Here is a 13,923-nt window from a genome sequence, read left to right on the forward strand (position 1 = left end):
TTTACACTTCTGACTTTTTACTAATTAATATAGACATTTGCCAACATTAATCCAGATTATTGTTTTTCTTTTCAGGGGCCTTGTAGAGAAAAAAGAGATGGAATTGATTATCAGTAAGTTAGAAGCAGCACAGAAATACTTGGCACAGAAGTACTGTGTCCTCGTCCTGGGCTTGGGAATGCCTGATAAGCATCACATGTGCTGCGGAAAGTAAGTCCCCACTTAGGATTTTGTTAGATCTTCACTTGTGTGTAGATCCACATCCTTACAACCCTCAGCTTTGACTTTTGGTGCCCCTGAGAAAGGTTCCTTTTTTGTTGTACAGAATCACTGGCCTCAGCTGAGACTCTGTCCCAAACACATGTGACATCTTGTTTGAGAGAGCCAAATGAGTATAGGAAGAATCCCGGAATCTTGGCTGCAATATTTTTTTCTTTTTGCAAATTAAAGTTGATTTACAATATCGTGTTAGTTTCAGGTGTGGCAGATGTTTTAACAACCTTCTACTATTTGGGTATAAATTTCTCTCGGGTTATATCAGTTCAATGAAATCTTGCTTTCTGCCAGGAAGGCTTCTTGCTGTCCGACAAGGGCCACTTGGCTGCCTTGGGCAGGAGGCCGAGTGATGGGCCAGTGTTGAAGCGGGTATTGGGTGTGTCCCCTCCCCTTCTGCTGCTTGTTTTGCAGCAACAGTTGTGGGTATAAGTGCGTAAGGTAGGAGTTGTAAGATGACCCTGTTTGTGGGAAGGCAATTTTTACCTTAGGATAACAGTTCATTCACTACTGTAATTAAAATTTTAAAGTGTCTTATCACAGGAAAGTTCGGGTTCACAGGAGAGAAAACTCCAATCCTTAACCCAAAATCTCCTTCTCTTAAGTAGTAGTTTCACAACAGGCTCAAGATCCATGCCATGGTCATGGCCGGACCTTTTACATTTTTTAAAAACTTTATTGGAAAAGAACCCAATACATGATTTCTCTCTCTCCACATTCCCCCACATTTTCAAAATACAAATATTTGTATTGTACATACTTTTCTGTGTTCCACATTTTTTCTGTGTACCTTCTTCTATTATTCTGCTTATATAATCTCACCTACCACTTTGAATAACAACTGTAGTCATTCTGTTGTATAATATACCAGTTTGCTTAACCATTCCTCTTGTGTACATCTGTGTGCTTTCCAGTGTTTTTGCATTGAATATCTTTATATAAATAACTTTGTTCATTTGGACTGTTTACTTATGGCTTATTACCCAGAATGCACTTATCTGGAAGGCATGAACAATTTTATAGCTCTTGTTACATATTGCCAGATTGTCCTTTAAAAAGGTTAAAACATTCTTTATCACCATAAGCAATAAGCATACTTGTTTTTATTAGTTTAGTATTTTTGATAGCTTAAAGGTATATAAAAATCTTAAGGATATTTTATTTGACTGAATATTTTTCATGACTACAGAGTTTGTGTTCTTTTTTTGTGTAAAATAATTTATTGCCTGTTCCTCCTCTAGTTTTAACCATCTATCAAGTGGAAACTGGGAATTTGTATAATTTATATTTCATATAGCAAGGATTGGTTACTTGTTTTTTCTAGTTTGTTGCTTTCATTTTGATATTTACGTTTTTACACATTATGAAAATGTTTTAAGTTTTTATTTATTTGAACATTTCCACCTTGTTTCTGATGCTATTCAATAGTCATACAAGTTCTTGCATTCCTGGGTTCATTCTGTTCATTTCCAGGCTAAACTCCTCACCTTTCTTTCTTAGTTTTTAAAAATAGGATTAAAGGGCTTCCCTGGTGGCACAGTGGTTGAGAGTCTGCCTGCCGATGCCGGGGACACGGGTTCGTGCCCCGGTCTGGGAAGATCCCACAAGCTGCGGAGTGGCTGGGCCCGTGAGCCATGGCCACTGAGCCTGCGCGTCCGGAGCTTGGGCTCCGCAGCGGGAGAGGCCACAACAGTGAGAGGCCCGTGTACCGGAAAAAAAAAAAAAAAAAAAAGCTTTGATCCATTTGAAATTTGTTATATCTGATCAGATGAGCTATGAATCTAAGATATTTTTTCTTTACTAATAGCCAACTTTCCTGTAATATTTATTAGTGATTTTTTCCACTGTAACATTTCTTGTTTATTAGATGTTGAATTTTTCTAATATTTTAACCCATTTTAGGGAATTCCTATTGAATTTTTTTGATTAGTTTTTCTCTTTTAAACATCAGAACTATACAGCTTGTATTTTGCTTTGCTTTATTCAACAAACATTATTGCTCTGTGGTAATCGTGGTGCTAAGTGCCAGGGTACAAGGAAAATGGTCTCTCCTTTCAAGAACATACAGTCTATTGGAGGAGTCATCAGGTAAGGAGACCAGTGACTGTTGCAATAGAGGTATAGACAGAGATTGGGCACCCAAAGCAGGAAAGGCGAGGAGCAGTGGACCTCAGGGAGTGCAGGCAGTGAGCTGGGCTGGAAAGGAGGTGATTTAGCTGAAAACAAGTACTCACTCGTATTACCTCCAGAAACCTTATATTTGGTGATCTTGCCTATTTGAGATCAATTTCACTATTAATCAAGTTCTAAGCAATATCTACCAAGAACCTTTTATTGTTTATTGTATTAAGACCTATACTTTAGCTTAGGAAATAGTGTCATCTTTGCTATATTGAATCCTCTCAAAGAGCTGTAAGTTGTATTCTCCATTTATTCATATTGTTCTTTATTTTGTCCATTAAAGTTTTACATAGTAATCGTTAAAGAAATTTGTGTGGTCCTAAATTAGATTAGCACTTATGTATTCACGTAATCAATTTTTTAAATACCAATGTGAAGTTTGGGTTTATTTATTTGTTTTTAATTGTATAAGTACTTCATGAACATATCCTAAGGGTAAAAAATTTAAATAGTTATGTATATAGTTTATAGTTAGTATTGTAGAGTTAAAAGTTAAAGTCTCCTACTTCCTCCACCATCCTTCAATATCAATCTCTCCCCAGAAGTAAGTACTGTTACTTCTGGCTCGATGTATGTCCTCTTGGTTTTCTATCCGATTATACATATGCACTTACATTGTTGTTAAATACATCGGATTAATGCTATGTTGTCATTTTGAAATGTGCTTTTTTCACTTATAAATCTTGGATATTTTTGAAGATTAATACACATAGATCTACCATATTCTTTTTTAAAAGTTAAAGTCTCCTACTTCCTCCACCATCCTTCAATATCAATCTCTCCCCAGAAGAGAGATCCCCACATAGATCTACCGTATTCTTTTTTAAAAATGGAATAGTTCTTAAACCATGGATATTACGGACTTATTATCATTAACTGATTATTTCCCTGTTGATGCATGTTTGGTAATATATTTTTGATGACAAAAATATATAAGAATGCATTTGGTTTTATCAGTTTATGTCATAACCAATGACACACATGTTAAACACATTTCCTGCCTATGTAAAATTTTAATTTATCTCCTAGGATTTTCTAGGTATATAATCATATCATCTGTAAAAGGTAGTTTTTAATTTCATTTTTTCCTAGAGTCATATTTAAAATTTTTAATTAGCTATAGTAGCAGCATTTCCTGTATCTAATACCATTAAAGAAGTGCTGAAGTCAACCTTATTTTTTTTCTGTTATAAAAGAGAATAAGCTAGCACGTGCTATTTACTTATTGTACTGACCCTTAGTTTAAGTGATGAATTATTTATCATGTCGAGAAAATAACTCCTTGTTTCCCTATATGTTCAAAAATAGTTTTGTTCTTTCTTTTTATAAAATTAATGCATAGTCGTGTACAATAATTAATCAATACATAAAAAGGAAAGGGTAAATCTGTTGTCAACAGTTCATTTATTATCCTTTCAGACATCTCTATATGCACACCCAGACACACAATTTTACATAAATAAATAGAATTTATTATTCTATAACATTACACCTGTAAAATATACCCAATAACATACTTAATAGACCAGCTGTGAAAATTACATGATATAATACATAGAAAACACTTAGACCCATCCTTGGCACATACTATGTATTCAGTAAAGTTAGTTATTATTATTCCTTTTTTGTTGTTATTACTGTTATTGCTATTAATCTGTGGAATTTGGTAGTAAACATAACTCTACAACATCACCTTTAATGGCTTCCTGGTATTCCAAATATATTTAACTTATTGATGAACAGTTGGAATATTTCCTTTTTAAATATTAGGAATAACACTGCAATGAACTTTCTTATACCTATATTTGATGTACTTGTCTAGTTTGTCCTAAAGATAAATTTTTTACAGTAGAATTCCCGGATCAAAGAGAATGCATATTTAAATATGATGTATATGTTTAAATTTTGAAAGTCCTGTTCAAGAATAGATGTTACTATGGACAAGAAAATAAATGGAAAAACAGATAATTTGTTAGAGTAAAGGGACTATGGGCGATTTAAAAAGTGCCTTGCATTATGGAGGACTTCCCTGGTGGCACAGTGGTTAAGAATCCACCTGCCAATACAGGGGATACGGGTTCGATCCCTGGTCCAGGAAGATCCCACATGCCACGCAGCAGCTAAGCCTGTGCAGCACAGCTATTGAGCCTGCACTCTAGAGCCCGCGAGCCAGAACTCCTGAGCCCGCGTGCCACAACTACTGAAGCCCGTGCGCCTAGAGCCCGTGCTCTGCAACAAGAGAAGCCACGGCAATGAGAAGCCGGTGCACTGCAACAAAGAGTATCCCCCACTCGCTGAAACTAGAGAAAGCCCATGCGCAGCAACAAAGACCCAACACAGCCAAAAAAAAAAAAAAAAGTGCCTTGCATTATCAAACAAGTTGTTGCATCTTTTGAGACCTAGACTATGATATTTACTGTTTTCCTGTTCTCTCTTAAGGTTGTATGATTTGTCCCCACTGCTTTGTTATAGTTTGAGAATCTAAAACGCTTAATGAAATTCTATATTATACTTTGCTGTTCTCACCTGGTTTTTCCAATTTATTTTACTTTATTTTTTATCATTACCATTAACCTTTACTAAACATTTTACTCTATCTGCATTTTAATGTCGTTCATGTGAGTGTGGATTTCTACCCTTTCTTGTAGTGAACTTTATAACAATTCCACATGGTTCAATTTTTTCTTTTTTCAATTTTTCTGAGTCTTGAAACCTTTTCCTTCCACCTACAAAGAGAAACATCAGGTGGGACAGAGACTGTATTGGTTTAATAACTTCATTGTTTAGTTGGACTAGGTTCTCTCCAGGCTTCTCCAGGGTCTAAGGGGCAAGCATATGTTCTCTCCACTCTTCTTGGCTATTTATAAGGACATACATTGGTCTATAAAGTTTAAAAACGAAAATGCATGTGAGATTTCTCTCAAATAGAGACTTGATATTTATTAATGTTTATATCAATGTATTTTCAGTTCAGGCTCATTGTCTTTGTTTTTTGGTTCTATTTTGGCATTGTTGGCCATTTCTCTTCTCTTGCACCCCTCTTGTCCACAGTGGTAGCTATACTCAGTCTGCTTCCCATGTCTACCATCTCTGTGATTCACTTTGTGTGGTTTACCGTGATTTGGGAATGCCCTCTTAATACATCTCCAGCAACATTCATTCTTTATTCTACTACATCATTTCTGCTCTTGAGAGTTTTCACTGCTATGTTCAGTTCTTTTATGGAGTTGACAGGTTTAGTGCTGTCTTCCAGTGCGGCAGCCATGAAAACGTGCCACTCAGATCTGCTACAGTGCAGGGTGTAATTGACCAGTGGCCCCTGCTGCTGAACTCTGAATCCACCACCAGGTTTGTGCTGAGGCCACTCTTCCCATGGACTGTCTCCAGCCAATGTCTGAGGGCAGCGGGGACACTAAAGCAGGCTCATTCCTGCCAGACATGGGACTCCTCGGGTGGGTGACTGGCTTGAGGGCTTCCCTTTGGCCTGGTCAGAACTTTCTTGTGAGGTGTAGTAGTAGAAGGAATAGAGAGAGATTTAAAATTGGGGATTGATAGTTAAGCATCAAAAAACATTCCTGTGGCCCAAATACAGAAGGCCTTTCCGGGTCCCTAGAGCTGTTGGTAGAGACTCAGCTTGCCACAGACTCCCTTAATTAGGAAGAAGTGGTGTTTTCTTTTCTTGACAGAACTTTTAAGAAAGGTATTATAGTAAAATAATAGCTTTATAAATTTTCCTATTTAATCACTTGTAAAAATCACCTTTTCTCAACATTAATTTCTTCTCTCTTTAAAGTGTCACTTCTAATTAAGAAAACTAGAATTTAAGTTTTGTATCAGTCAGCTCAGGCTACCATAACAAATTGTCACAGATTGGATGGCTTAAATGATAGAAATTGGAAGCCTGAGGCCAGGATGCCAGCATTGTCAGGTTCTGGTGAGGGTCCTCTTCCTGGCTTGCAGATAGCTGCCTTCTTACTGTGTCCCCCATGGTGGAGAGAGAGAACCCTAGTCTCGCTTCCTCTTCTTAAAAGGACAAAAATCCCATTATGGGGCCCCACCTTCATGACCTCATCTAAACCCAATTATCTCCCAAAGGCCCTGCCTCTAAGCACCATCACATTGGGGGGTTTAAGGGCTTCAACATATGCATTAGGGTGGGGGGAGACACAACCATTCAGTCCATAACAAGGTTAAAAAAACACTCTAAAAATTTTTTTTAAATTTATTGCCCATATTGTTCAATTTTTAAAAGAACATAGGCATTGCAAACTAATTTGGGGATGGAAAACAAACTGTAAATGTATCATAATTAGAGATTTTTAAAAAATAAATTTATTTATTTTTAGCTGTGTTGGGTCTTCGTTGCTGAGTGCAGGCTTTCTCTAGTTGTGGCGAGCGGGGGCTACTCTTCGTTGTGGTGCACGGGCTTCTCATTGCTGTGGCTTCTCGTTGCGGAGCACGGGATCTAGGCACGCGGGCTTCAGTAGTTGCAGCACGCAGGTGCAGTAGTTGTGGCTCACGGACTCTAGAGCTCAGGCTCAGTAGTTGTGGTGCACGGGCTTAGTTGCTTCACGGCATGTGGGATCTTCCCGGACCAGGGCTCGAACCCGTGTCCCCTGCATTGGTAGGCGGATTCTCAACCACTGTGCCACCAGGGAAACCCCATAATTAGAGATTTTATCATATCTTTTAGTTTCCTAGATATAGAACCTCCACTTAAGTTGTACTTTTAACAGTACCTTTTTATTACAATGTATTTTTTATACAAACTTTTAAAGGAACTCATGTTTGCAAGTGATTGCCTCAGTTTAGTACTAGCTCATTTCCAGGAGATGTTGGTCTTTTTGCTATTGTAGGCAATGTCACCTACTTTCCTCCTGCTTGTTGGATAGCAGTTCGGAGAAGAATCAGTTTGGAGCTCACCAGCCACCATTCACATAACAAATTTTATACAGGTCAAATTGCTGAACAAAGTATATTGAGGAAAACAGATTATAGCATGTCCTTACCAGTAAAAGTTGTTAATTGGCCGTGGGTGTTGATTGTGTCCTTGAATGAAGTTTATATTGCTCTTTTGGTTGTTTTTATCTAGGAGAAGATAAGGACAATGTTTTTGCCAGTTGTGAGTGATTACCTGACTTTAACATATCATTATTTAACTTCTTCCCAATGTGAACAAGCTGATATTCGCATGAGAACATTTTCATGTGTATTTTCTGATTTTTCTCTCTAATGTATGCATACTTAATATTGGACTAGAACACCTTATCCCTGGAGATAAATTAACGATTTCAGTAGAACCAGCAATTTGGGGGCTGTTAATTTAGTGCTTTCATGTTTCTTGAGAAGTAGGAGGACATGACTTTCTATTCTAAATGCATCTGTGAAATCCTGATATTACAAAAACTTTGGCAAAATTTTGAGGAACATGTTCAGTAAAAGCTCTCTGTATGGGGCTTCCCTGGTGGCTCAGTGGTTGAGAGTCCGCCTGCCGATGCAGGGGACATGGGTTCGTGCCCCGGTCCGGGAGGATCCCACATGCCACGGGGCGGCTGGGCCCGTGAGCCATGGCCGCTGAGCCTGCGCGTCCGGAGCCTGTGCTCCGCAGCGGGAGAGGCCACAGCAGTGAGAGGCCCGCGTACCGCAAAAAAAAAAAAAAAAAAAAAGCTCTCTGTGTTTTCCATGGTAGATAAGAAAACCTCCTCATGGCACAAGCCATAGAATTAGATCTGATCTTTGGTTATGGCCAATTCTGGCTCCAGCCCCACCTCTACCTAGGAGGTATACTCTCCTCCTCTGTGGTCAGTGCAGCTGTCACCTGACCGGTGACCAAAGAGGCTGGCTGTGGGGACGAGGATGGGGAGAAAGGCGTTTCTTTGAAGCTCAGGTGTTTAAATCATCTTTAAGCCCTCCCCCTGCCACCTCCAGTCACTTGCACCAAGGCCTCTTTTCCCTCCTCCAAACACATTCCTTTGAAATTTCTATTCCCTTGTACAGAGCAGGCCTTGACCATCATTTAAACCTGACTTCACCTAAGGCAGCAGGAGGCAAGTGGGAGCACAGTTTTTTTCTCTCTCCAGCCCAGAACCCCATGGGTCTGGCCCTAGGCTTTGCACCCCTTCAGGAGTCACTAAAAATATAAGCTCTCCTCATTTTGGTTTAGAGCTAAGAGTCTAATATAGCAAGAAGGAATAAGAAAGCACATAACAGGCCACTGACAATCTCTGGGTTTACCAACAGCTTGGCTTTCCCCTCTTTCCTTTGGATTCCGCCTTCACGGGTAAATGTACAGCGTCTTTGTTGACCAGCACGGCAGCCAGTTGCCACGTGTGGCTATTGAGCACTTGGAATGTGGCTGGTCCACGTTGAAATGTGCTGTAAGTGTAAAATATACGCTATACAAAAAGTTTAAAAATGAATAAAATATCTCATTGATAATTTAAAATATTGATTACATATTGAAATGATAATATTTGGGGGGTTGGGGTACAATATATTATTAAAATTAATATCACCTGTTTCTTTTTACTGTGGCTCCTAGAAAGTTTTAAGTTACATTTGTGGCTTGCATTATATTTCTATTGGATTGTGCTGTTATCAACCCTGTTTCAATTTGTAGAGGATTTGGGGGGCCTAAGTTTGTTATTTATACTCAGTACATTTCTAAATTTATAACCAATTTATAATTATTATGTACTTATTAAAATTATAGAATATATAGTTATTTTATATGTATAAAATTAAAATATAAAAATAATTTTTAAAAAAAGGAAAACGACTCAGGATTCACCAGCAAGAGGTGAACGGGAAGATTTAAATGTGCTCATTCCCAAATGTACTCATTCTCTGTCTCCATTTCCTGAACTCATTTCAGTTTTACATGCAGAGCTAAATCAGAATGGTCAAAAGAAATTAAAAAAAAAAAAAGAATGGTCAGAAGAAACTCACTACATTCTGTTCTTAATTTCTGCACTGTGAGCTATATCAGTTTGCTCTGGACTTTAAGAGAGAAAGAAGTCCCAGTTTTGTGACAACTTGAGGGAAAGGAGAGGAGATTCATGGTACCTTCTCTTCTAATGTTTGAAAAAAGAAAAATGAAAGAAAAGGAGAGAAAGTGTGTGTTTCCTGGTCAGTCACTCTGTCATTTCAAAACCTTGCTAAGATGGTGCTGGTTTGGGTTGTGCCAGCATAAATACTGCTCTAAACCTTCTCTCAAGGACACAGGCCAACTCAGTATCCCAAAACCAGAGTTTGGTTGGTTTCCGCTTGACAGGTGTGCAGGGTCTCTGGTTTCAGCTGGCAGAGGCAGTGGAAGGGCGGGAATACCACAGAAGCACTCTTGTTGGGTAAAGGCTTTAGGTGACACAGAAGGAGGCTTGTCCTAAAAAGTTTCTGCTGGGCTCTGTTGTTTAATGGTTTCATCTCTAAAATATCTTAAAGAAAAAGCTTATTTTCCTAGCATTCTGGGTTACAAGGACAAATGTGGAGACCTGACAGGCCTGATTTTTAGTTCAGACTCTGTCCCTAACTAAATATGTCTTTGGACTTCGGTCTCAACATCAGTCTCCCCACGTGTACAGTGGGAATAATCATGCAGTCTTGTGAGAATTAAATGTGATCATAAATGTAAAGGGCTTAGCATAGTATTTGGCACATAGTCCATATTTAGTAAATGTTCACTGTAATTACTGTTGCCTTAATTCTTTGTTGAAGACTTGCACGTGAGGAAATGAAGCATCTGCCAGTAAAAGCTGAACCACCTCTTCAGTGGTTCCTCCAAATGGAGGGCTAGTTTGGGCCCATACAGACCATGAAGTCTCTGTGAAAAAGCTGGAGGTCCTGAGGAGTTTGGGTCAACTTCCCCAGACCATGGGAGTCGGGACAGTTCTGGAGAACCTGTTACCAGGGCCAATCCTAGGAGTCAGTTACTCCAAGGAAACCCAAAGCAAAAGGAGAAGCAGACCCAGGACCAACCTTGGAGTGCCCTGGGTCTGGCCTTGGCCCCCAAGACTGATCAAGTGACTGCAGGTGCACAGCCCCGTCATTCAACTCTCAAGTCCTCCCCTGGCCATGCCTGCTTTCCCAAGGCTGGCAATCAGAATTAGAATGGCCTGTGTTCTGAATGGAGAGGGAGGCCAAGTTTACTAAGTGTGCCCGTGCCAGTACCCTTAACACTGAATTTGTGTTGCAAGGACTCTTGGGCGTTTGCCTACCTTTAAGAGACAAGGCTCGGTCTACATACTTCATTCAGAAGGAAGAGCGCACTTTTCTTCCCAGCCAGTTGATTGTATGGCATAGATAGACCTGTGTCTGTTTTGTTTCTGATTCTTTCTGTACCCAATAGCCATAACCATTGTTTAAGATTTTTTTTTCTTTTCCTTTATTTTAGACTTAGCCTCTAGTTCTTTACTTCCATACCTACTAACACCTTGTGTTACCTCTTCACCACCTTTCCACTCTCCTCATCTCCCTAACACTTACATTACTAGAAACATTTGGAAGAATATAGCGAGGGCTGGCTTGTTTATCCTGAATTTATATTGATTAGCTTTTTTATGAACCCCACTTTAGTGGGGGTTTTTTTAGTTTTTTTAATAGTTGATTTATTTCTGCTGTATAGCAAATTGATTCAGTTATACATATATATACATTCTTTTTCATGTTCTTTTCCATTATGGTTTATCACAGGATATGTTGATTAACTTTTGACCAAACACTAGAGGTTTTGATCTGGGTAACCTAAGAAGCTGAAGAAAAAGACATTGGCATTCATTATCAATGCCTTTTTTTTTTTTTTTTTTTTTTTATCCCGGTACGCGGGCCTCTCACTGTTGTGGCCTCTCCCGTTGCGGAGCACAGGCTCCGGACGCGCAGGCTCAGCAGCCATGGCTCACGGGACCAGCCGCTCCGCGGCATGTGGGATCTTCCCGGACCGGGGCACAAACCCGTGTCCCCCGCATCGGCAGGCGGATAGGGGGAAGCCCTATCAATGCCTTTTGATAGCATTTATGTGACTAAATAGATACGGGACCACAGGTAATGATCTGCAAAAGGCCTTTTGAAGATAAGGGGTTGCCTAGGTCACTGAAATATTGAACTTCCCTTTCCAACCTATAGTTGTGATTTGTTATATTTCAGGGGGAAAATATCAAATACACAAAAAGACTGGAAATTCTTTGAGGTGAGTCACTTACGTTTAGGGGCTCTGCTCTTTGATATGAAACATGAAGTATAGCAACAAGCGATAGACATTTGTCAGGCACCTGTTTTTAATGAATATCCTTTCTACAAAGGATACTAATAAGCTGTGTGCCACTCCTTAAATCTTTGGTCTGATTTGCCTTCTGCAAAGGTGAGTACATGTATAATTTTCCGCAGCCCTTCAGGCATGTGGAGAGAGCAGGGCACCTGGGTTTGCGTCTGCTCAGTAGTGTTCTATAGACAGGTGGGAGCTTTTCATGTCGTAACTGTGGGTTCCGATTCTTGTCTGTTTCTGTCGTAGTCCTTTTATACTTTCTGTACGTATGTAGCCTGGATTGTCTTCCGACGTCAACACTTCACAGAGATTGAGGAAGAAATAGGGAGGCTCTTTCGTTCCGACATGTTCAACATTCCTCGAAGGAAGCGTGAGGATGAAGAGTCAGGAGGGGAAAAGAAACGCATGACTTTTGTACAATTCAGGTATGACCTTTTGACTCTCCTAAGCTCAAGGACATTTCTAGAAAACAAGATGATGTGACCTAAATGTCACCCCCACCCCCAGGAGAATGATGGCAAAGCGCCCAGCGATGAAAAAAGCCATTAACATGCGCTCTCCAGTCATGTCTACTCTGCTGCCCTCTCTCAGAGAAAAAGCTCAGAATATCTCTGACAAAAAGTACCGCCAAGCAGGCATGAAATTCCCAGTCTGGATGCAAGAGCACAAGGAAAATCTGGACTCTGTGCACATGCCAATGTAAGTGGCCCAAGGAGAGAGGAAGGAGAGAAGGCTGAGTGTTGCTTCCTAGGTGGGACCCAGGAGGGGCAAGGACTCAGACATGGTGCCTCTGCCAGAAAGCTGAACAAAGCTGGAAGCATCGTCTTCCTACCATCCCCTGCTCCTCTCAACATGTTTTCTTTCCAGATCAGCTCTTGGTATACCCATCTAGACTAGAAAAAACTACAAAGTTATGCTAGACTTCAAATAGTTCTAATTTGGTGAAGTGAGTAGCAGACTTTGTAAGACTGAAGTTTTCCTGTTAGAAGAGTCATCTTTGGGAAATAAGGGAAGGACCAGTACAAAATCTTGCTATGGGTCGAGTTTTTGAACCCATATTTAAGAAATAGATGTGTGTGTGTGTGTGTGTGTGTGTGTGTGTGTGTGTGTGTATCAGTCTTAGTTTTATACACATGCACAAGTCAGCCGTATACTGGGTTGGCCAAAAACTTTGTTTGGGTTTTTCCATAAGATGTTACAGAAAAACCCAGACAAACTTTTTGGCCAACCCAATACCTTAGTCTTTGGCCTCAGCAAATATTCAGCTATACCAATAATTCTTTCCACAGAGTTGGCATCCTGGGGGAGCCTCGATGTCAGTTCAACCCCCATACCCTTATCCCCCTCGATACAGAGGAAAGCATGAAGTCTGGGGGACAGTCTTCCATGATAGAAAGAAATAACATGAGGATTCAGGATACACTGGACTTAGTCATGAGAACGCTGTCCTCTCAAACAACATTCCCTAAATAATCTGTACATTCCATCTCTGTAATTAATTCCTGTATTTGAAATAAACTACTTTGACTTAATCACTTTATACAGGACTAGTGTTTATTATTAAACTTTAAAAATTGTTCAAATTATTTTGTTAAAAGTTCAACAATAGACTAAAGAATTCCAGAAAGCTTTTGAAAACCTCCTTTTCCTATATTTAATAGTTTGCTTTGTTATTTATTTACTTCCTTGGCTTTTACATGACCATTTAGAGTAATGTATTAGGACATTTAGTCAGTGTTCTAGTGGACTAGTGAAGAAACATTCTGTTTATTCATTTCTAAATTCCTTTTTGTTTCATGAGAGAGTGTAATTGGTACATTTGAAAACAAAATTTCATAAAAAGGCAAATTAAATATTTTTAACATTAAATCTCTTTCTGGGGCTTCCCTGGTGGCACAGTGGTTGAGAGTCCGCCTGCCGATGCAGGGGACACGGATTCGTGCCCCGGTCCGGGAAGATCCCACATGCCGCAGGGCGGCTGGGCCCGTGAGCCATGGCCGCTGAGACTGCGCTTCCAGAGCCTGGGCTCCGCAACGGGAGAGGCCACAACAGTGAGAGGCCCGCGTATCGAAAAAAAACCAAAAAACAAAAAAAAACACGACTCTTTCTATGGCTATATTATTATTGGCATTGGGATATAAAGTACATCTGACTCATTTAAAAGCCTTTTAGCATATATGTTTCATTCATTTTTTTCATTTATTCATTTAACA

The 13,923-nt window shown here is 39.6% G+C and overlaps 1 protein-coding gene across 1 annotated transcript in view; it reads left to right on the forward strand.

Moving 5' to 3' along the window:
* Positions 1-13,183, forward strand: part of PPP1R36 (protein phosphatase 1 regulatory subunit 36) — a 31,227-nt gene extending 18,044 nt beyond the window's left edge. Inside the window, 5 exon segments of the mRNA XM_060293489.1 lie at positions 76-210; positions 11,593-11,635; positions 11,957-12,135; positions 12,218-12,409; positions 13,000-13,183. Coding sequence (XP_060149472.1) covers positions 76-210; positions 11,593-11,635; positions 11,957-12,135; positions 12,218-12,409; positions 13,000-13,183 — 733 coding nt within the window.
* The last annotated feature ends 740 nt before the right edge of the window (positions 13,184-13,923 follow it).

The sequence above is a fragment of the Globicephala melas genome, chromosome 2 (genome assembly GCF_963455315.2).
Source record: "Globicephala melas chromosome 2, mGloMel1.2, whole genome shotgun sequence".
NCBI lineage: Eukaryota > Metazoa > Chordata > Mammalia > Artiodactyla > Delphinidae > Globicephala > Globicephala melas.